Below are 23,729 nucleotides of genomic sequence, written 5' to 3' on the forward strand. Positions count from 1 at the left end.
ATTTTGTTGTTGTTTTTTTATTAAATACAAACCCAAAGCCAAATCGGTCGAGAATGGTTTGACATTGATTTTAAATTAGATTAAAACTATTAATATGTTATTACGGAAAGCGTATATGTATGTCATTTTAACAAAAAAAAATTAAATAATGCATTACTGAACTTCAATGCATTTGGTGCGGAAACTTTTTTCGCGACAGAGAAAAAATGACACCGTATTTTATAGTAGTTTTTCGTGCTCTACGCGACTATGCGGTATTTTTTGATATTTTGAAAAATTGCAAAAAAAAAGTTATAACCCTAATATTTATTGGTAGCTATTCTAACAACCACGGAATGCTAATACAAAATTTGGAATATTTTGATACATATTTTTGTCAATATGTGAAATATTTTATAACTTCAATATAAACAAGTAAGAAAAGTCTATAGCCGGACTCAGCCGACCATGGGATACCCTTTACCACTATCCCTGGACAATCGCTCTCCATGGAACTTCTTTTCAATGATTGTGAAAATTTAATTATCAAATATCAGGGATGTAATGTATAATACTTATGACCAAAACCAAAAAGTTATCTAGCATGACAAAGACATTTTTGTAGCAGGAAAGAAAAATTTAGTTCACACAAACTAAAATGTAATGAAACCCACTTATGTAGTACTACTACTTCCGTTGTTTAACCGCTACGTTATTGAATTTTTTACCAATTTCACACAAAAGTGTCAGTCCATTTAACCCGCTAAGTATTATCTGATCTTCACGTTGGTTTGTACGCTTCTTCTTCATCATAAACTCAAACTGTGTTTAAAATGTTGCGGGTTATTATTTTGACCAACAGAGCCGCTACAAAATTGGTTAATTTTTTTTTGGTCCATTTCATCCCCTGAACATTTCACGATTATCACCAAAAATGTGATAATCATAACTATTATGGCCCGAACCCAACCTCCTTCAAAAATTCGTTACAATCGGTCCATAATTGCGGCCTTAAGCTTGTTTACAATTTTTAATGGACGGACACACATCGCTAAATCGCTTTATCTCGTCGAGATATGAATTTTGGCATACCAAATAAGGGGTCTAGGACGAATATTTCGTGGTGTTACATAAACTTTTGGAGAGACAATATGTAATATGGGATAAAAATGTGGTTCTCTACACAGAACCCATTATGTATTAGGCAGTAGGCCCGTTATCTAGCAAACACTTTATTGCAATTTACATCAGAGGAAAGGTCAGTAGTTTGTTTCCATATGTAGGCTACTTTGCGAAATATATATGTCCTCAAGGAATTAAAATATCGACCAAAAATAAAATTTTTATATTTTTCATACAAAAGTAATGGTCCATTTCACCCCTTAAAGAATATCAGATCATCATTCAAAATTGTAGGCATCTTTTTCGACCTATACTCTTACCCGGTGCAAAATTTCGTGACTATTGATGTATAAATGCGACTTCTAGCGAGTTTATTATTACACTACAAACAAATAACGGAATATATTAGGCTGTAATTCTGTTATCTGATCATGCACACCAATAGGCACCATAATTGGCATCAATTGAAAGGTCAAGCGTTCCACTTTCAAGTATATCTCACTTGTCCGGAATGTCACTTCCAGGAATTAAGATATAAGCTGTACATTAAAAATTTTCACAATTTTCACACAAAAGTTTTGGTCCATTTAACCCTCTAAATATTATCCGATCGCCATCTCAAATTGCAAGCTTCTCCTTTGTGATATACTCTTACATTATTTAAAATTTCGCGTTGATCGGACTATTATTGAGACCTACAGAGCCGCTAGAAAATTGGATAAATATTATGTTTATGGTCCATTTCACCCGCTAAATATTTCACGATCATCACCAATAAGAATAGGGATCTATTCTGATCTGAACCCGACCTCCATACAAAATTTCGTGACGATCGGTCCATAGTTGCGGCCTGGAGCGTGTTTACAATTTACAATTGACTAACGGACGGACGGACAGACACACATCTCAAAATCGCTTTATCTCGTCGAGATATGAAGATTGTTATACCACATTGGGGGTCTCCGACGAATATTTCGCGGTGTTACATGAATTTTTACCAAAACAAACTTATAATACCCTTTTCCACATTGTGGTATAGGGTATAAAAATTCTGATAAAACAACATGAAAGAAGCACAGAAAGGAGAAAGCTGGGTGTCCATTGTCAGATGTTTCACTGTGGAGACTGAATTTCCTGACTGTTGGGCCAAAGATATTCTTCATTCTCCTTTCCAATGTTGGCACTAAACGCGCTTAGAATAATTTTAATGTAATGGGCAGGACAACGATCATATGTTTCATTTAAAAGCTCTTAGAGTACATCCTTGGTTTGTTCGTGTTTGTCTTCAGTGGGAGCAAGATCGGCAATAAAGCTGATTTTGAGAAATTTTGCTTTTATCCATAGGGTAGCAAGTCCTTCGCTCACTACAAATCCGCAACTAAACTCATGCTTTATATCATGGCAGCTATAATACAGTACGTCGTCCTTGGGTGTTGTTTTCTGTCTGGCTGGCTGGTGCGCACGATAACTCTCGAATGGATGTACCGATTTAGTCCAAAATTTGGCTTTGGTAAATTTTTTCCTAAGTTCGAAGATGGGTCATATCGCCCCACTTCCTGGGGTACCTCTCCCACAAAAGTTCAAAAAAGTTCGGAAAAAATATGCGCACGATAACTCTTGAAGGGAATAAACGATTTGGTCCATACTTTGCACGTCGTAAAATTTCCACCAGACAAAGATGAGATTTCAATATGGACTCTATCGGTCCGCTTTTGTTCCATAAAACAACATAGCTAAAATGTTGTCTCAGAGAGAAAATAAAAAATGCATAAAAAATGGTTGCCTCACAAAAAGATTCCTTTGTACATCATGGTCCCAAATATTTGTGGTCTTTTACCGCAAAAATTGATCAGATAGTAAAAAACGGCTGGATAAGTGTCTTCTTTTTTGTTGATCCTATACGAGCGCTTTTTAAAATATCGCATAGGGGAGGTACCGCGCCCCCTCTGGAATTCAATGTAGCCTGATTCGGGGGCCATTCCTGTACATACCCTGACAATTTAAAAAAATCGGACACACAACCACTACTGCCTCGCAAATTAATTTCCAAACCGCCCCTTCCGAACTTCAAAAAAAATATGTTGCCTATTTTCACAGGGGGACATCGCTGTATATTCCCTGACAATTTCAGGAAAGTCATTTCAGTAGTTTTTGTAGAAAATATTACTATTGTAAACTGAAAAAACTGGGCGTGGTCAAATTTTCTTTGCAATAAAACCTACGATGGGTTGTGACTAGACAGCGGAATTTTATTCAACCCCTATTTTTGGTCCGATTCATGCCCGATTTTGGGAATGGGTATATGTTTGGCTTGTGATTAAATTGCAATCGAAACACATGACAAAAATAATATGTGCATATGCAAAATTTATTCATTTTACAATTTTTTTAGTGCGACAAATATTTCAATAATAGGTACAAAAGACAAGTCAATAAAATAAAGAAATGTTTAACAACAGCCACAACCTTCAAAATACCGAAAATCGGGAGGTATCGTTATATGTGGACTATATGAAGACTTGAACCTAAACCGACAATTTTAGGTGAAAAGTTTTTTTACCCCCAAGGAAGACTTAAAACCAAATTTCAGCCATTTAATTTCCATATTGAGGCCACAAACTTCAAAATACCGAAAATCAGTAGGTACCGTTCTATGGGGACTATATAACATATACCGACAAATTTCAGGTGGAAAGTTTTATACCTCCATCGAAGACTAAATACCAAATTTAAGTCATTTCGGAGGGATATTGAGGCCACAACCCTCAAAATATGGGGGCTATATGATGTCGTGGACTTATACCGACAAATTTCAGGTGGAAAGTTTTAAACCCCCAACAAATTTCAGTCATTTCGGTGGGATATTAAGGCCACAACATTCAAAATACCGAAAATCAGGCGGTACCGTACTATGGGGCTATATAAAGATGTGGACCTACGCTGAGAAATTCCAAATGGAAAGTTTTAGAGAAGACTTATAGCAAAATGTCAGACTTTTCAGTGTGATTTTGAGTCCAAAACCTTCAAAATATCGGAAATCGGGAGGTACCGTTCTATGGGAGCCATATGAAGACGTGGACCTATGCGGACAAATTTCGGGTGTAAAGTTTCATACCTCCAACGAAGACTTAATACCAAATTTCAGCCATTTCGGTGGGATATTCAGACCACAAATCCGTTGATATGCTTATTTTATGCAAATAAGTCAAAATATGCACGATATGCAAAATATGCAAACATTTCTGGGCCTAATTCGTTTTATTTTGTTATAAAACGAGTTTCTGTCTAATCAGATTTTGTCTATGACCATCCTAACCATATATGATGCATTTGCAGATTCCGCTGCATAGTTATTTCAAATTTCAATAAAAGAAAAATAAGGTACAGGGAAAGTACCCCGCCCCTTCACCGGGGGTCATCGCTGTACATTCATTCATTCACATACATAGTGGTCGTAAAAGTGGGATTGGTCAAACTTTCTTTGCATAAAAACCTATGTCAAACTTTCTTTGCATAAAAACGAACGTTTCAAAAAAAGAATTATCCAAATCGGTCCAGCCGTTCTCAACTGATGCCATTGCCAACGAACGACATTTCATTTTTATTTATATAGATTAAACATCTTTGTTGTTACTACTTTAAATAAGATACATTTACTACAGAATTGATTGTCATTCTGTATTACAGATGAATTACTCAATAACGAATAATTCGTCAGTTACGTTATAGTCGAACTATAGTTGTCATATATAATTCTGTATTTTGAATAGTCACCATTTACTCTAAATTAGATGTACTCAGTTGCGTACATACCTAATTTAGGGAATAATGGCTCAGAGGGAACTAATTTAGAGTAAATGACTTCTACTTATGTTACCCTTAGATGCCACCGCTTTGGCAAAGTAGGTCACCAAAACAGTGTTTTGTATTTTAGTTTTGTTCGTATTTAACTCGGAATGTGTACCTTTCATTGTTTTACCATAACGTAGAACATATTATAAATTCCCATTTAATGAATATATTTTTCACTAAGTCTTAGTTACATAAATGACTCTTTAAACAATATTACAAACATTCATTTACATAAATTTACATAGCTTAAACGAGCTAAGAATATAAAAATTTACTTCCCTTTATGCAATATTAAACAAGCAAAATACATGTTTTTCAATAAAATCTCCCTGATGTCCCCTCCATGATTACCTTCAATTAATGTATATTGCCCACTGATTGTGACCATTGGACGACTATACTATAATTTCTCGCTGCTTACCAAAATTACCTTTTTACCATGAATCGGCAAAATTTAAAGTGTACTTTTAGGCTTAAAAATTAATTATCATTTTGTTTACTTCCATTATCACCTCGTGTTATCACATTTAATCAATATTTATCCTCATGCTTTCTTTTTCTACTTGTTGTCGTTGTTGTAGTTTTTTGTGTATTTTACATAAAGCTTAAAAAGTGTCCCTGAGTGTGTTTGTTTGATTTTGTTGTCCTCTTTATTCATCGTCTTTTACTTAATTCCCCTTTTAACCATAAAAAATCAATTCACATTATGTACCCCACTTTAACAACAACAAAAGTTGCTGCTTGTGGTGGTGGTGGACAGTCAGTCAGTCAGCCAGCCAAGCTAACAACTAACTACCGCACCGCTACTACCATTGATGATGATGAGACACAGCCAGTACGACAATGTCCATGTCCTTGTTATCTTAACTTGTCTATGTGAAGCGGCTGTTGTTATGGCTCCTGCCGCTTGTCTTCTACTTTACTGGCATTTAATGTCAACTAACAAAGTACAAAAAAATTGGCAAAAGCAACAAATAACAACAACAAAAACGGAACGTGGTCATTTTTAAAATTTCACATTTAACATAAAAACCTACTCACTTTAGTTAAAATACAGTGGGGGATATATTGTTAAAATATGCAAAATAAAATTGCAACTTTAGTGAGTAGTTGTTCATATGGGAGTTGGACATATCGGATCCAACATTTCTGGAAGTATTAGCTAAAACAAGAAAAAAAGCGTTAAGTTCGGTCGGGACGAACTTTTTATACCCTCCACCATGAAATATTCTGAACTTATATGAAATAATTAGTTTCCACAACTTTTTAGCACTGGGAACCTCATATACATAATTTTAGCTAATTCAGTCAGCTAAAAACCGGCGGTACCGTTATATGTGAGCTATACCACAAACCATAAATGCCAAAGTACACCTCGCTTTGCGTTGTTTTCGAAGTTGCGTCGTTGTACCAATTTTCACTATGCGTCGTTCGAACTTCGTTGTTGCGATGTTTTGGGTTCAAAGCGAAATTTTTTTAAATGTGGTTATTATAGGCGAAAACTGTATCAGTTGCAGTACAAGTTCATCATTATGAAAATCTTACGTTTGAAATTTTTTAACTATTTGGGTTAAGAGGTACCGTTCCTTAGATATAGTATCTAATGAACAGATTTTCTCCAAACCAATTCCAAAGCGAAGTATTTTATTGACGAAGCTGAAATTTGGTACTTAGTCTTCATTAGGGGTATACAACTTTCCCCCAGAAATTTTTCGGTATAGGTTCACGACTTCATATAGCCACCATAGTGCGGTATCTCCCGATTTTCGGTATTTTGAAGGTTTTAGCCTCATTATCACACCGACATAACTGAAAGTTGGAACTTAGTCTTCGTTGGGGGTATACAACTTTCCCCCAGAAATTTTTCGCTATAGGTCCACGACTAGCCCCCATAGAACGGTACCTGCGGATTTTCGGTATTTTGAAGGTTGTGGCCTCATTATCACACCTAAATGGCTAAAATTTGGTACTTAGTCTTCGTTGGGGGTATAAAACCTCTTCCCAGAAATTTGGTCCACACCTTCATATAGCCCCCATAGTACGGTACCTCCCGATGTTCGGTATATTGAAAGTTGTGGCCACAGCACCCAACGAAATTTCTGATATTTGGTATTTAGTCTCTGTTGGGGGTAAAAACCTTTCTGACTGAAATTCGTCGGTATAGGTCCACACCTTCATATATCCCCCATAAAACGGTACCTCCTGATTTTTGAAGGTTGTGACATCAATATCCCACCGAAAACTGAAATTTGTTTTTTAGTCTTCCATGGGGTTATAAATATTCCAGAAGAGAATTATCAGTGTAGGTCCGTGTGTTCCTATATCCCCCATGGAAGCATACCTCTTAATTTTCGGCGTTTTGAAGGTTTTACCGAAATATCGGAAATTTCCTATTTAGTCTTCCTTGAGTCTAAAAACTTTCCCCAAGAAATTTGTAGGGATAGATCGACGTTTTCATATAGCCCCCATGAGACGGTATCTTCCGAAGTTCGGTATTTTGAAGATTAGCCACATTGTTTTACCGAACTTGCTGAAATTTGATATTTAGTCTTCTTCATACACGAAGGAGAACTAATTGTTTCATTTTACTTCAATACAACTCGTGGTGGAGGGTATAACAAGTTCGGCCTGGCCGAACTTAACGCCATTCTTACTTGTTTTTTTTTTTTTTTTTTTTTGGAACGTATTAACGACCATAAGCGAGGTCTTGGTGTATATCCAATCTTGCCTGAAAATATAGATAAGTTATACAAAACTTGATATCTGTGCTACCATTTTATGGGACCACATCAAAACGTTGAACTATGTTGACTATTTTTGTTGGGGAAGTTTTGAGACCATTGGGAAACTCAAATGTCAAATAACAGGGTCAAAAAATGTAGGTAAAATATAAAAATTACCTAAAATCGAGAGGTACTGTTAATATGCCAAAATATACACCTATTTCGAAAAATTTTGTGACTGCAGGGAACCTCAAATGTCAAACTACGGGTAGTTCAACGTATCTTAAATGTTAAACCACACCTAGTTCGGTTAAAAATTGTAGCTAAAATCCTCAAAATAACAAAAATCAGGAAGTACCGGTAAATGGGGCTATACGTATGTAAGCACGGACCTATGGTGAAAATTTTTGGTGGAGAAGTGTTGTCAACCCAAAGAACCTGAAATGTCGGTTAAAAATGTATCTAAAATCCTCAAAATACCGAATAACGGGAGGTACCGTTATATAGGGTCTATACCAAAACATGGGCCGATATAGTCCGACTTCGAACTTGACCTGCCGATGGAAAAATGATAATGACAATTTTTGCGGACGTTACAGTGATTAAAACAGGTGGACATGTCTAGGTCGGCGCAGAATTCTATTCTATTCTATTGCAAACAGAAAACAAACTGTTGTTCGTCGGGTGGTTGAGTGATCTCAGAGGACGGTATTCATACCAATCGCTTTTATAACGTCCTCGACTTTGTCAGTATGAATACTACCCAAATCTGTTTGATTTGCCTGTTGATCTATAGGTCGCCTGTAATATCTTTAGACCTCTCTTCTATCATGAAGATATTTCCTGAGATATCTGGACGGGGGTATAATGATTTGGATGGTCTTATCCACCGAAGACATGAGGAGACACCCTGTTGTAGTTATAAATGCTGCACTCTGGAAGGTTCTTAACTTCCTAAATTGCATATCACTTACGTTGGCAAATTACATTGGTGCCGCATAGATTACCCCAGTACGACCTATCTCGTTGTATCTGCTTAACGAAGCTTTTAATCTGCTGCAGGCTAAGGACTTGATAACCTTGCTCCTACTCAAGTGAGATAGGCATTTAGCCTGTCACAAATGTTATCAACGTTGGGACCTGCGCTTGCGTAATTATACCAATGCAGTCAGTAGGTCCGGGAAATGCTGAAAGATAATGGTTAAAGAGTTCCGGATAAATAAACCTTCTTGGGGAACTAATACACAGGGTTTGGCCTTCTCGTTTCTGAATTCCACGTTCTCAATAAATTGTCGGAGCACCATAGAAATCCGATCATCATTGTTTCCAGGGTTCGACAACGCATTAACCGTTGAACACAATTTACTACAACCAAACAAGCAGGCAGGGTAGTACCTTCGATAGCCTAGAACAAAGGCTTTAGTCTAATCCAATGCTACAACAAATATGCCGAGGTCTCGCATACATATGTATAGAAATGGCGTGTAGTAGTGTTGTGGTACTATGCTGTTTGCTGATGCCGTGTTGATGATCTGCAAATGGATAGCACGCTCTACTGCTGGCATCCTTCGGGAAATATACTGGTTCATCCAGCTTCTTTAACCTTACCATTGGAATTCCGTCAGGTTCAATTGCGCTGTGCAACAAAATGGAGCTCAAAGTCTGGGGGTGGAAAATTCCTTTTGGGAATAAAATTGTCAATCAGATACGATTAACATGCGTCATACGTAAGATCATCAATGCTCAGTCGCTAGTCCCGTTGCTTCTGCTGGGAAATTTGGTCTTGTTTCGCGTATACTGTGTGATTCGCCTTTGCTGGCATTCTTGCCTGGCTTAAGTAGCGCCACCAGACTTCGAGAACTGTTGCGGTAGCTAACGATAGGTTACACATTTTACTCAGATACTCAACTCCTGGTTCAGCCGGCTGCTTTAACGTTTTGGACATACACAAAGAGAAATCGCAAGCTGCGCAAAACCCTTCACTTCTCCCAGTCACTATCGGAGCGCTTAATATATTGTCGGCGCACCATCATATCTATTACAACCAGGATGCGACATACCAATGATTGCTATCAGAAGTTCATCTAGGGGGAACATCCTCTTAGATCTGAGTGGCTCATGTGGCTTCTTACCAGAAGGTTTTTGAGGTTTTTTGACCCGGGCTACATTTGCAGGCCTACCCTGTTCGATGGACGTTCCACCATTCTATTAGCACCTGGCTATGGATCCTCTGAAGACTCGCTTTACACACTCCTGTTGTGAAGTAGTTGTCTTCAGGCCACTAGCCTGATTTGACATTCCGCCACACCATCCTTCTTCCTTGAACTTGTATTGGTTTTACCCTAAGAGCACGACTTGTTAGTTGCCACCGAGTTTGCAGTTATCTGTTCACCAGTTATCTGATTACAGTTATCTGTTCAAAAATTAACCCTTATCTCCCAGAATTCCGCCTGTGCAATATCTCCTGGGGATTTATCCACAAATTTGGAGCAATAATCCACAGCACTTCTATAGCCGTGTTTGTAGTCTATCCCGGGCCTTAATACTCTTGATGGTTGCGTATGTGGGAGAGTGATCAATCTCTCAATCCGCAACCTCATTCGTCAAGGCGTGCTGCCTAGAAAGAACAGGTCTGCCGGCAGCCACCGCAGTTTTATTCCCCTGAGGGAGTTGCTCCCTGATCACCTCGGTTGATGTTCCTTAGAGTGGCCGAGGAGGATGCCTTTCTGTTTGATTGAGATTGGACGACTGTAGTGTCCGTTTCATCGTCCGACAGAGGGAGGTCGTGCGTCTAAATTGAGTCACTCTGATTGCGAACCTGAAATACCGATGGAAGCGTATTTTATAATGATTTTTTTCACATGTTAAACTGCAGGAATGACATATTGTAAGGAATAGGAAGAACAATACACAGTGTAAATGACTACGTCTGTATTGCTGCGATTTCAGGGTATTTCATAATGTGAAGACGTCGACAAAGACTCACTGGGGATGAAATTGGAGCAGCACGATGAAAGTAATCCCTATCGTTGTACTCCCTGAGGAAGATATGAACTGAACAATTCCTGGAAGGAACAGGTCTTCCATGACATACTGCTCCCAAAATTATACAGACGAACATGAACATCTAGTTTTGGTTTCCAGGTTTTATAGAGCTTTTGAACCATTATATCGAGAAGTATGGTTTGGGAGATTGCGAGGGAGTTTCATAATCTGAAGACGACGAAGACTCACTGGGAATCAAGTTGGCGCAGCACGATGCAACATAATTCCTATCGCTGTACTCCCTGAGCATGATAAAGACTGAACAATTCCTGAATTATGCCCATTAACGACCCCCGAGTCGGTGACAAACGACGGAAAAAATGGTCCGTGATTACTTTCTATTCCCGCAAGGACGAAAAGAATCTGAAGCTGGCATTCCAGAACACACAGCTCCAAAAATAATACGAGTTCAAAGAATTTTATACAGTTTTTGAGCCACTATCGCAGGAAGTATAGACATGCCCCAAACAAATTTACAGTCGTAATAGGGTCCTCCAGGACAACCTGCTGCAAAACAATTTTAAAACGATCCGACATATGTCCTTAAACAGCAATTTGGTGAAAAATTTTGGAGTTTTTCCCGTTACTCCAATTTTTGCGAACAATTTTCAACGATTGTAAGGAAAGCTAAGGAATGAGTGGGCTGATACGGCCGATCATCGAAAATTATCTAAGTTTGGACAAAATATTACGAAGTTCAAAGTTTGGACCAAATCGTTTGACCATCCGAGAGTTATGGTGCCAACCAGCCAGTTAGAAGAACAGACGGACGGACATCACTAAATCGACTCCAAATTGTCTGAAACGGATTTTGTCCGAACATACGTTGTACATTATATCATACATTATATCAATGATTCGCATTTTTATCTATCTAAATTTATATAGAATCGTAAGCCTAAAAAACTGATGGTTTAATTAGAGTTTTTGTTTCAATCATTAAATTTTGTTTCATTTTCCCCCACTGTCACTTTGTAACTTTTGACAAAGAGGCCAGATAGGCTAGCCTGCCTGTCAGTTTTGGTGTTATGCTTGGTTGGATGGCTGAAATGTGTCTGTTTTCGCAACGGGGAGATTTGTCCATCCTCAACTGGATCTATAAGCAAATATGTATACAAACCTATGTTTGTGTGTATGTCGCTGTGTGTGTTTGGGTTTTTTAAAAAAGAGAAAATTGACTTTTCATTGCTTATACTTACATCCACTGATAAACCATTCGCCGCTGTTGATGTTGAGAATATTTTCCAAGCCGGATTCTCTTTTGGCGTATAGCGATAAAACTCACGACGTCCACGATACCATTTAACCGTGTACAGAGTGTCATTTTCAATGTCGTAATTACAGATTAAAATCGCATTATCACCACGTTTAACAGCCAACGGTATGGTTACGCTGACATTACGCAAAGCCAATGTGAAATCTACGAAAAAATTGAAAAAAAACGGTGAGAAACAATGTTACTTTAAAAATTGTATGCTGCCAAAAAAGCTCAATGTTCAAGTATAAAAATATTTTTTTTTTCAAAAACTTAATGATGAAATATGTATAACGTATACGTAATATAAGGATACAAGGACATCGTCGACATTGCCATTAATATCAATTGCCTAGCATCAATGAAGTAAACAACAACAAAAGCATCAGCCAGCAAACCGCTTCAGATACTAAACGGTTTTTTTATCGCAAGCAAAACAGCAGCCAGGCACACAGCAGCCATCCATTCAGTCAAGGCATAGGTTACAGCCTACATATCAGCTTTTAACAATTTTGTTTCTTTAAATCCCACCCACTGGGCCAAAAAGGACTTGGCTTTTCATTCTTTTGCACATTGAAAAGTGTTGGCCAAACGTAACGAGGTGTTAATCGCCAAAGGACTCAACATATGTTGTTAAGAGTCAATAAAGGTTATTTGTTTTTTGTTTCTTCTGTCTTGTTCTGCATGCTTTGCCGGCTACCGGCTGCCTGCCTGTCATGTCCTACTTGTATTCATTGAAAAATTATTGATTTTTTGTTAATCCCACGACGATTTTTATGGCTTAAAAATGAGCATCAAATGGGAAATCTTTTAATGCGCTCTTGTCTCTTTTTAATGGTCAGCAGAAAGTAGCCGGGCATGCAGTTAAGGCCTTAAATTGTTGCATAAGAATTTTATGTAAAATTACTGGATCGAAAAAAGTTATAGCATTACTTGAAAGACTCGCACATACATATGCATGTAATGGGAAGACGATACAAAAAAAGAACAAGAACAAATGAGCAAAGTCTATAATCGGGGCGAGGCCATGATTTCCGGAAGTAGAAGCTGAGATATTTTTATATCAATAAAACGCTGAATTTTAAAATTCCTACCTGTAGCGTGTTTACAAGGTTTAGATAATAAAGGGACAGACACACACAGTCAAATGGACTCAGCAGGTCGATACATTCATTTTGGTATATATCAAAATACCGAAAATCGGGAGATACCGATATATGGGGGCTATACCAAAACATGGGCCTATATTGACGACGTTTGGTGGATAAGTTTCGTGGCCACAGAGAACCTCATATGACAAATTACATCTAGTTCGGTTAAAAATTTTACCTAAAAATCTCAAAATACGGAAAATCTGGAGGTACCATTATATGGGAGCTATACCAAAATATGGACTTATATTGACTATATTTGGTGTATAAGTTTCGTGACCACTGATAACCTCATATGTCAAATTACTGCTATTTTGGTTAAAAATTGTAGCTAAAATCCTCAAAATACCGAAAATCGGGAGGTAGCGATATTTGGGGGCTATACCAAAACATGGACCTATATTGACGATGTTTGGTGGATAAGTTTCGTGGCCACAGAGAACCTCATATGTCAAATTACAGCTAGTTCGGTTAAAAATTTTAGCTAAAAACCACCAAATACCGAAAATCGGGAGGTACCGTTATATGGGAGATATACCAAAACATGGACCTATATTGACGACTTTTGGTGGATAAGTTTCGTGGCCACAGATAACCTCATATGACAAATTATAGCTAGTTGTGTTAAAAATTGTAGCTAAAATCCACAAAATACCGACAATCGGAAGGTACCGATATATGGGGGCTATACCAAAACGTGGACCGATATAGCCCATCATAGAACATGACCTTCCTGCACACAAAACAGACATTTTCCCAAAATTTCAGCGTGCTATCTCAATTTTTGTGGATGCTAGAGTGATTACCACAGACGGACGGCCGGACAAACATAGATCGACTCAGAATTTCACGCTAATCAACAATATATAAGCTGTGTTCCAGAACTAAAAAGTTTCTACAATTTTTACGACTTTTACACATTTTACTCGAAAAAGCGTTCCCGTACACAAAAAAGTTGTAAAATGTTCACTTCTCTTTAAACAAAAATGGCGCTGAATGACGCTCTCTTTAAAAACTTTTTACACGCCAAATTTGGGCGTGTAAAAAAATAGTAACATGGTTGCCGGCGTCTGATTGGCTGATACGCCGACTTTGACATTTGTTACAGTTTTTTGACGTATTTTCCATTTTTCCGTTCCCGAACTATTTCAAAAAACTTGTGTGTGAAAACAAATTTTTTGCAGTTCTCTCTTTTACGAGTTTTACTATTAAAAAGTACGGGAACGAAGCTATATACTTTATAGGGTCGCAAATGATTATTTCAATGCGTTACAAACGGAAAAACAAACTCAATATACCCTCCATAGTATGGAGGAGGGTATAATAAAAACTTCAAAGTACCTGAAAACGGGCGGTACGTGGACGTGGAATTTTTAATAAAATGTTTTTTTGACCTACAAAGGCCCTAAATGTCAAATTATAGCTAATTCGGTCTGTAAATGTGGCAAAAAACGTGAAAATTCCTCAAGTCGGGAGGTACCGTTATATGGGGGCTATACCAAAACTTGGACCTATATACATAATTTTTTGTAGATATGTTTCTTGGCCTCCAGGAACCCTTAGTGCCAAATTATAGCTAATTCGGTCTGCAAATGTGGCGAAGAACGTCAAAATACATCATATCCGGAGGTATCGTTGTATGGGGGCTATACCAAAGAGTGGACCGATATAGCCCATCTTCGAACTTGACCTGTCTATGGAAAAAAGATTCTCGGGTGCAAAATTTAAGCACTCTATCTCAATTATTGCGGACGCTAGAGTGATTACAACAGATGGACGGACGGACAGACGGACATGGCTAGACATGATTAGTTCGATGTGTTACAAACGGAATGACAAACTTAATATACCCTCCATACTATGGTGGAGGGTATAAAAAACGAAAATATTCATGTTTTTAATTCAATTTTATCTTATAGAAGACCAGGAGTCCTTATAGAAGAGGAAGAGGTCTTCTTATAGAAGAGCAGGATGTCTTCTCCTTGAAGAGCAAAAGGTTGTTCCATAGAAGGGCAGGATGTCTTCTCATAGAAGGGAAAGATGTCTTCTCATAGAAGAGCAGGACGTTTGCATATAGAAGGGCAGGAGGACTTCTTATAGAAGAGCAGGAGGTCTTCTTATACAAGAGCAGGAGGTCTTCTCATAGGAGTGCAGGATGTCTTCTTATAGAGAAGCAGGAGGTGTTCTTATAGAAAAGCAGGAGGTGTTCTTATAGAAGAGCAGGAGGTGTTCTTATAGAAGAGCAGGAGGTCTTCTCATAGAAGAGCAGGAGGTCGTCTCATAGAAGAGCAGGACGTCTCTTCATAGAAGAGCAGAGGGTCCTCTCATAGAAGGACAGGTGACCTTCTCATAGAAGAGCTGGGGGATCTTTTTATAGAAACGTAGGAGCTCATCTAACAGAATAGAAGACATTAATATTTTTTATAGAAGATCTACTTTTAGAAGATTTTAGAAGGTCTTTTTATAGAATATCTGGAGGTCTTCTTTTAGAACATTGAATGCTTCTTATGGAAGACCTAGGGTCATCTTATGGAAGATTTGAGGCCTTCTTATGGAAGATCTGAGACCTTCTTATAGATAAACTGGAGGACTTCTTATAGAAGACCTGGAGGTCAAGATCTGAAGGTCTTCTTACTCGTATAGAAGATCTGGGGGTTTTACTATAGAAGATCTGGGAGTCAAACAAAGTGAAACATTTCCGTTGGGAAAAATCTATGCCATGAACTATATTTCGGATTAAGGCAATGATTATCTACTAAATGAATTACAAGAAGTTAACAAAAAATAATTTTTGTTAATAAAATATATAAAATTATAAAACGAGCGCCCGCTCTTTGAGACATAACAATGTATAGGATCCACCTCTAAAAATTTTTATTTATTTTTAGATAACACTTCAGGAAAAATACAAAATTATTAAAAAAGGGCACCCATAAGCATTTTGCATTAAAACGGGCTTCAAAAACTGGTTATGTCCCAAGAAGATCTATGTATATCGGACAGCACCTCAGATGATCATTTTGAAATTGTAATCGAAGGTAGTCCTTGTGATTCTCATTACAACTATAGTTTTTTTTGTCGTTAACTATGGAAAGAAATGGCCCATACATCGAAAACATCCTAGATGTACCACATAACACCATTCCTTCAGGTACTTCCTCCTTTAAAGTTCGTTGTTTTTGGGCTTCAATAAAATTTAAACCATTTCTCCGATCGTGTTAAAATGTTAATAGCGTGTAGTCGTCACATCTTTACTGTAATATTATGATTTCTACCAGAGAAATCCAATACTTTCTGAGATATGGATCCGTGGACAGTTCTGAAACAGATCAACTTTTCAAGTCATATATTTGAATAAAGTAGTAATGGGATTATATTCTTGACACTTTGGACCACTTAATAAGAAAAACATTTCAACCTGACAACGCTTCATCATCACATACCGGGCTGTCAAAGATATTACATATGACATTGTACAATTTTTAATATTCAATCAAGAAGAACAAAATTGTTTCACTCGGCAATTAAAGACCGTTAACATAATTAACGCTTTTTTAAAATGAAAACAAGTGAGATAAGGCTATAGTCGGTACGGGGCCGACTATGTGATACACCACTACCTCTGTGAATAATCTTTTCACTCGAAAACATTTCTTTTATGGAGATACGAAAGTTTTCACCTATCTGGCCCTTAAAGCAAATGACTTAAGGCGAACTGAACGAAAATAATTAATATTTAATTTTATATTTGACGACTGTCGACATCACCAACATCAATAGGCTTCTATCTCTGTGAGAAAATTTCGTGATGATCCGATTAAAATTCCGACCTATAGTGTGATTGCAGAAAAAGTGGAAAAAAGGGATGCATTAACGACTATTGCGATATCTCTATTATTTGACTACCTACGCAAACCTACTTTGCATAATTTCAAAGATGGGATCTTCTACTTTCTTAGTCAGGCTTTGCTTTTAGAAGGTTCCCAACCAAAGGTGTGATATCCGTCATTATTATTAAAATCGCAAAAATGAGAAGTTGGGTTTTATGAGCGACTATTGCGGTATCTTCGTTGTTAGACCACCTACGACAACCTACGTTACATTGTTGTAAAGGTGATATTTTATATATATTGACTTCTTCTCCAAATAAAGTTTTTGCTCATTCCGACCCCTAAATATTATCCGACCATCATCAACATCAATAGGCTTCTTCCTCTGTGAGACCCTCATTAACCCTCGAAATTTCGTGACGATCCGATCAAAATTGCGCCCAGTAGCGTGATTTCCAAAAAAATGGGATGTATTATCGAATATTGCGATATCTCCGCTATTTGGTCACCTACGCCGACCTAGTTTACATCATTGTAAAGGTGGAATCTTCTACTTTCATAGTCAAGCTTTGCTTTTGGAAAGTCCCCAGCCAAAGCTGTGATATTCGTCATTACAACTAAAATCGCAAACATGAAAATTTGGGGTTTATTTGCGACTATTGTGATATCTTCGTTGTTTGATCACCTACAAGAACCTACTTTACATCATTAGAAAGGTGATATTTTCTACTTTCATTGTCAGGTTTTGCTTTTGGTATACCCCATATAGAAGCTGAGATACTCGCTTTGGAAAAAAACGTTGTCTTTTTATCCACATAAGTTTTTTGTCCATTCCGACCCCTAAATATTATCCGACCATCACCAAAATCAATAGGCTTCTTCCCCTCTGGGAGCCCCATCAACACCCAAAATTTCGTGACGATCCGATCAAAATTGCGACCTGTAGCGTGATTACAAGGTTTAGATGGACAGACGGACAGACGGACGGACTGACGGACGGACACACATAGCCAGATCGACTCAGCTCGTCGAGACATTCATTTTGATATATATAAGTATGGGTCTACGACCATTATTTCGATGCGTTACAAACTTTTTGGCCAAAACCAACTTATAATACCCTCCCCACATAGTGGTGTAGGGTATAAATACGTGGAAAGTTATGCTTAGTAAGATTTTGATTAAGAATTTAAAAAAGTTAGACGCGATAAAGAATTTTTGGCGTAGACATGTGATAAGTTTTTTATGTAGCTTTTATTGTAGTTTATATGTTCTTTGGAGTAGAAATCTCGGTATCGCGACGTATATATATGTGGTAGAAGGTAAAGGTGAGTACTACATGTGGAGAAAAATTTATAAGCGTATGGCCGCGTAAACTTATAGAAACCTATTAATAGATAGTGTGACACATAAAAATGTTGATATTTTTAAGTATTGGGCTGGTGTGGGAGTTGGACTTGTCAAAGCGCCAAATTTGATAGTTATCTTAATCGAGCTATACCAAGCATTGAAGTCTTTTATGTTCAACATCTATTAATTTAGTAACTGGGACGACAAACAACAACTTTTAAAAATCTCAACTAGTAATTATAAAGTATTCAAAAATCTGACGCGATCGCGGTATTCTACTTCCAAATCATTAATTAATGATGGAGGTCACAATTACTACTGTATTGTATACCAATACTTCTTCGGTATAAAAACTACCTTACGAGCTATTCTAAGACCTAAATAATCTACAGTCAAAGTTTTATCAAACTCGGTCCTGTCATTTCAGAGGATTTACATTTCGAACATAATGGCGGACCCGAATAATTTTCTATTTATATGTAGATATTTATAACTGAACCGATCAGAACCACATTTTCCGGACGTGATTCTACATTGAACAGGATTTACGATATCAAATTTTAAAGCGATCGGATGCAAATTGTGACCTTAGTGTGGCTTAAATATAAAATCGGTTAAATCGGTTGAAACATAATATAAATGAAAGCTACATCTATATCTGAACCGATTCCTTCCAAATTTTGCAGATGTGTTTTTATGCTCATTATAAACATCGGGACAAAATGTGATAGGTCCAGCAGCTTCCAGTGACTTGTTGCCTCAAAAACCTGTCATTGGGCCCACAGTGCATAGTATGGAGGGTATATTAAGTTTGTTTTTCTGTTTGTAACATATTGAACTAATCATTTGGGACCCTATAAAGTATATATATTCTTGATCAGGATAAAATTCTAAGACAATCTAGCCATATCCGTTTGTCCGTCTGTTGTAATCACTATCGATCGCAATAATTGAGCTAGAGCGCTATATTTTTGCACCTGGTATCTTTTTTCCCCATATAATGGTACCTCCCGATTTTCGGTATTTTGGGGATTTTAGCTACATTGTTTTACAGAACTACCTGTATTTTGACAGTTGAGTTTTCTAGTGATCACAAAAGGTATCCACCAAAAACTGTCAACATAGGTCCATGTTTTAGTATAGCCCCCTTATAACGGTACCTCCCGATTTTTGGTTTTTAGAATTTTATGTACACTTTTTGACCGAATTTCCTGTAATTTGGCATTTGCTGTTCTCAATGGCTGCAAAAAAATCTCCACCAAAAATTGTCAACATACATATGTCCAGGTTTAGGTATAGCCCCCATACGACGGTACCTCCCGATTTTTGGTGTTTTGAGGATTTCAGATACATTTTTTGACCGAACTATCTATAATTTGACATTTGGGGTTCCCAGTGGTGACAAGACGTCCCAACCAAAAATGGTCACGACAGGTTCCAATTTTTAGCATTTTGGGGATTTTAGTTTAAATTTTTAAACGAAATAGCGGTAATTTGTCGTTTGGGTTCCTAGCGGTCATAACATCCCTACACTGAAAATTGTCAATACAGGTCAATGTTTCGGTATAAGCCCATATATAAAGATACCTCCAGATCTTAGGGGTTTTGGGGATTCTATCTACATTTGTCACCGAACTAGCTTTAGTTTGACATTTGACCAAAAATTGTCAACATAGACCCATGCTTTTGTATAGCTCTATATAGCGGCACCCTCCAATTTTTTGTATTTTGACAATTTCAACTATATGTTTTCACCGTAATATGTTTTCATATCTGTAATTTGACGTTTGAGTTTCCCAATGGTCTTAGAACTTCGCCACCAAATATTTTCAACATAGGTCCACACTTTGATGTAGCCCCATATAAAGGTATTCCACAAAGGGTATTTCCACCTAAAATTGTGGGCTGGAAAGAAAATAATATTCCATATTTAATATCAGAATATTTTATGGTGGAGGGTATAAAAAGTTCGGCCCGGCAGAACTTAACGTTTTTTACTCTTTTCATTTTTTTTTTTTTTTTTTTGAAGCAAAAGCAAAGGTTGATATGTTTCCAGAAACAGGCTGTTAATTTACCTGTGCAAAATTGTCACACTTGAATTAATTGCCTTTGACTGAATGGCAGAAAACAAAACGTTATTATTAATCACTGTAGCATACGTTTAGGCTGGCAACTAATTGTGATTACCAATCAAGTTTTCTTCTCAATGTCCCACACAATATATAAATAATTAGTGTAAGAGAAAAGACACGATGTATATATTAACAAAATTTGTATTATTTACATACATATGTATGTATATGGTAAATTTCAAATTTCTTTTGCAATTCCATTGGAAGAAATGTTAAAAAAAATTTTGCGAGCACATCCGCAATTTTTAGAACATAGATTAAGAAAAAAGTCGTGGTTTCAAATCTGTTCGCGTTCACGAAATTGGATGCTGCGCTCCAAAGTTATTGGGGCTTTTATTCCCTTATAAAGAACAAATATTTAAAAATTCCATTTTTGCTGTAATAAGAAAATGTATATATAAAGCGTTAACAGCATTTAATATCTATCCGTAGATGCCTAAATATTTACTAAATGTTTTTCTATTTTCGCGGAAAATCAAGAAATACTGAAAAAATCTTGGAGTAAATGTAATTTATTATTTTATTTATTATATTTAATTTAGAGTCCAAATAAAACTCGAAAAAATAAATTAAAAATACGTACAGATTGTAGACAACGCGTAGAAAAATATGAGACCAAAATTTTAACGATAGGATTTAGAACTGTCATTTTACAGCAACAACAAAAGACGAAAACTTATTGTTGGAATATTATTTCAAAAATATAATTTTTTGTTTAATACGAAAAATAGAAAAAACATTTTTGGGAGTTATTCTACTATTTCGCTAAATTTCGGTGCAAGGACTGACGGGCTTCGCTGAAACTTCTTCAGGGAAAATGCGATGACAAACCCGAAAGTGTATTTGCTTACTTTGATAATTAAGAGGATTATGAAATAGAAAGTAATATTGAAATTACAACCAAAGAAAAAACATAAAAATTAAAAAACGTATAATTCGCGAAGTCGTTAAAATCAGTTAAGGCGCATGCGCTTTTCAGATACAGCGAGTGCATTTCTATCGATATGTAGCGATTTTTCCACTTTTCATTCAGCGACCAAAGTGTGCCGTCAGCTGCATCTTACTGTTCAAAAAACCTTTATGTGGATAAAAATTGCGCGATGTACATAAGATTATAAGGCGCATCCGATTTCAGTGACCGCCTATAAAAAATACGTCATTATAACAAATTTTAAACAAATTCGTCAAGAACCACGGATGTGCTACCAAATTCTATTTTATACGAAATACGAATATTAGTCCCGAATCTCGGTAATTTATGCCACACGGTTTTGGAAAATAATATAATCGCGTATGAAGTATTCCATTTATGTAAAAATAACCAAAAAAATCGGGGTTCAATGCGCGGAATCATCAAAATATAATTTTGCAGAATTTACTACTTTCAAGGTATCTATAACCGCCGTTTTAGTGAATGGATTTGAAAGCGGAATGGTTCATTAGATCCGGCGCGTAAAAAAACTAAAATCACGCGGGGTTCAAGGGTACGTGAGTCACAGTTGTAAATTTTGAAACCAAAAAACAGGTTTTTAAAGAAAATTTACGCACCAAAATTTCGAATTTGGACTCTTATTACTTGGGAGCTGTATGAAGCACACTCATGAGATATACATCAAACGACGTCGAATCACGAGTTCTACAATCCAATAAATAGTTTGGGTAATTATCTGGTTGCGCCCTCCAATTATAAGAAAAATTCAAAAAACCCAGATTTCAAAACTTCAAAATGTCAGCATCGATTTTAGGGGGATGCAGTGTATATATCGAAAAGTCATACATTAGAACCATGTTGCCCAAGGGGTATTCTTCAATTCTTTCTTTGGGCTCAGGTCTGAATTTTCCGTGGTTTGACCAGAAATCAAGAAAGAACACAAAAAAACGTGTAAACTTCAACACATGTTTACCCATTTTTTAATATTACCAACAACACAGCTTCCACATAAATTATTTTTTATGGTTAATTTTTTGCGACCCCGGCTAAAACACTTCAATTAATATAAATATATTCAGATTGTATAAAATATATTGACAGTTCGCGACTTATTAAATGGTGAACCTCAACTTCAACGATTGTAAAACATTTTTGAATATTACCATATGTACATACAAACACACACATCCAACACACAATTGTTCAGTCATAGGATTAAAACATAAAACAATAATTAAGCTTTACTAACAAATTAAACAAAGGCCTAATACAAATACTAACAAATAGGCTGAAAATCTCAAAATAAATATATGTACATACAAATGTCTGTAGCTAATCATTGGCTTTCCATATTGCTAAATAATACGAAGAAGAAGCAGATTTTGCCAATTTTTGCTTGTCCCTTGTGTCTCTACATAATCATAAATTGAAAGATAACTTATTGAAATTGTGGGAGAAAAAGGGGAAACAATACTCCAAATAATTAGGAAGACAGGTGACATTAGATAAAAATGTCTTTATTAATATGATTGCCCAATTACTGGCTAAGACAATAAAGTAAAGGAAAGGATATAAAATAATCCACAACAAGCAATGAAACTATCAACAAGACCCTAGATGATAAACCCTACGGTGTTGGTATAGACACTTACGCACTACATACACACATACGTATATATGTACATGCATAGGTTGTGTGTATAATTAAAGCTAGATCTAGCTAATGTATACTGCTGAAGGTAATATCTGTCTTCTTGTGTATTAAATAACAACTATTCATTTTAGCATGCTATGCATACATATATGTATCTGTGTAGGTGTGCATTACACACCTTTAAATCAAAATTATATACATATGTATGTACATATAAAGAAGCATACATATATAATGTAAGTAGTTAGACATACATACATATGTATGTACATACATTGTAAGCTGTAGATCTTGACTAAAGTTAAGTCAAGCATTTACGATGAAAAGTCCTGACTTGCATAGTCCGTACTAGTGTACGTACATTGGACTTATATAACTTTGGCAAGAAACATCACTTCTTAATAACATATTTGACCGTAAAAGGGAAGACGCATACAGTTAGTCAACTAACTGTTTGAAAAACGAGAAATATTAATATATTAAATATAATTATATTTCACAAACTTAAATTAAATGTTATAAATAAACAATATTATTAGTGTATATTGGGAAATTTTATATATATATAAAATAGAACAAGTAAAAACATAATGTTCGGCCGGGGAGAACTTTTTATACCCTCCACAATGAAATACTCTGAACTAGTATGGAATAATTAGTTTTCTTTGTCAATGTCCACAATTTTATGTGGAATAGTTCTATGAA

General features: G+C 36.4%; 1 protein-coding gene across 1 annotated transcript in view; it reads right to left on the reverse strand.

Moving 5' to 3' along the window:
- The window catches only part of beat-Ib (beaten path Ib), a 612,254-nt gene that overhangs the window by 68,519 nt on the left and 520,006 nt on the right, over nucleotides 1-23,729 (reverse strand). Inside the window, exon 4 of the mRNA XM_073965761.1 lies at nucleotides 11,921-12,141. Coding sequence (XP_073821862.1) covers nucleotides 11,921-12,141 — 221 coding nt within the window. The remainder of the gene's footprint in view (nucleotides 1-11,920; nucleotides 12,142-23,729) is intronic.

This window comes from Musca autumnalis, unplaced genomic scaffold, assembly GCF_047663935.1.
Source record: "Musca autumnalis isolate F117 unplaced genomic scaffold, ASM4766393v1 scaffold_2, whole genome shotgun sequence".
Classification (NCBI taxonomy): Eukaryota; Metazoa; Arthropoda; class Insecta; order Diptera; family Muscidae; genus Musca; species Musca autumnalis.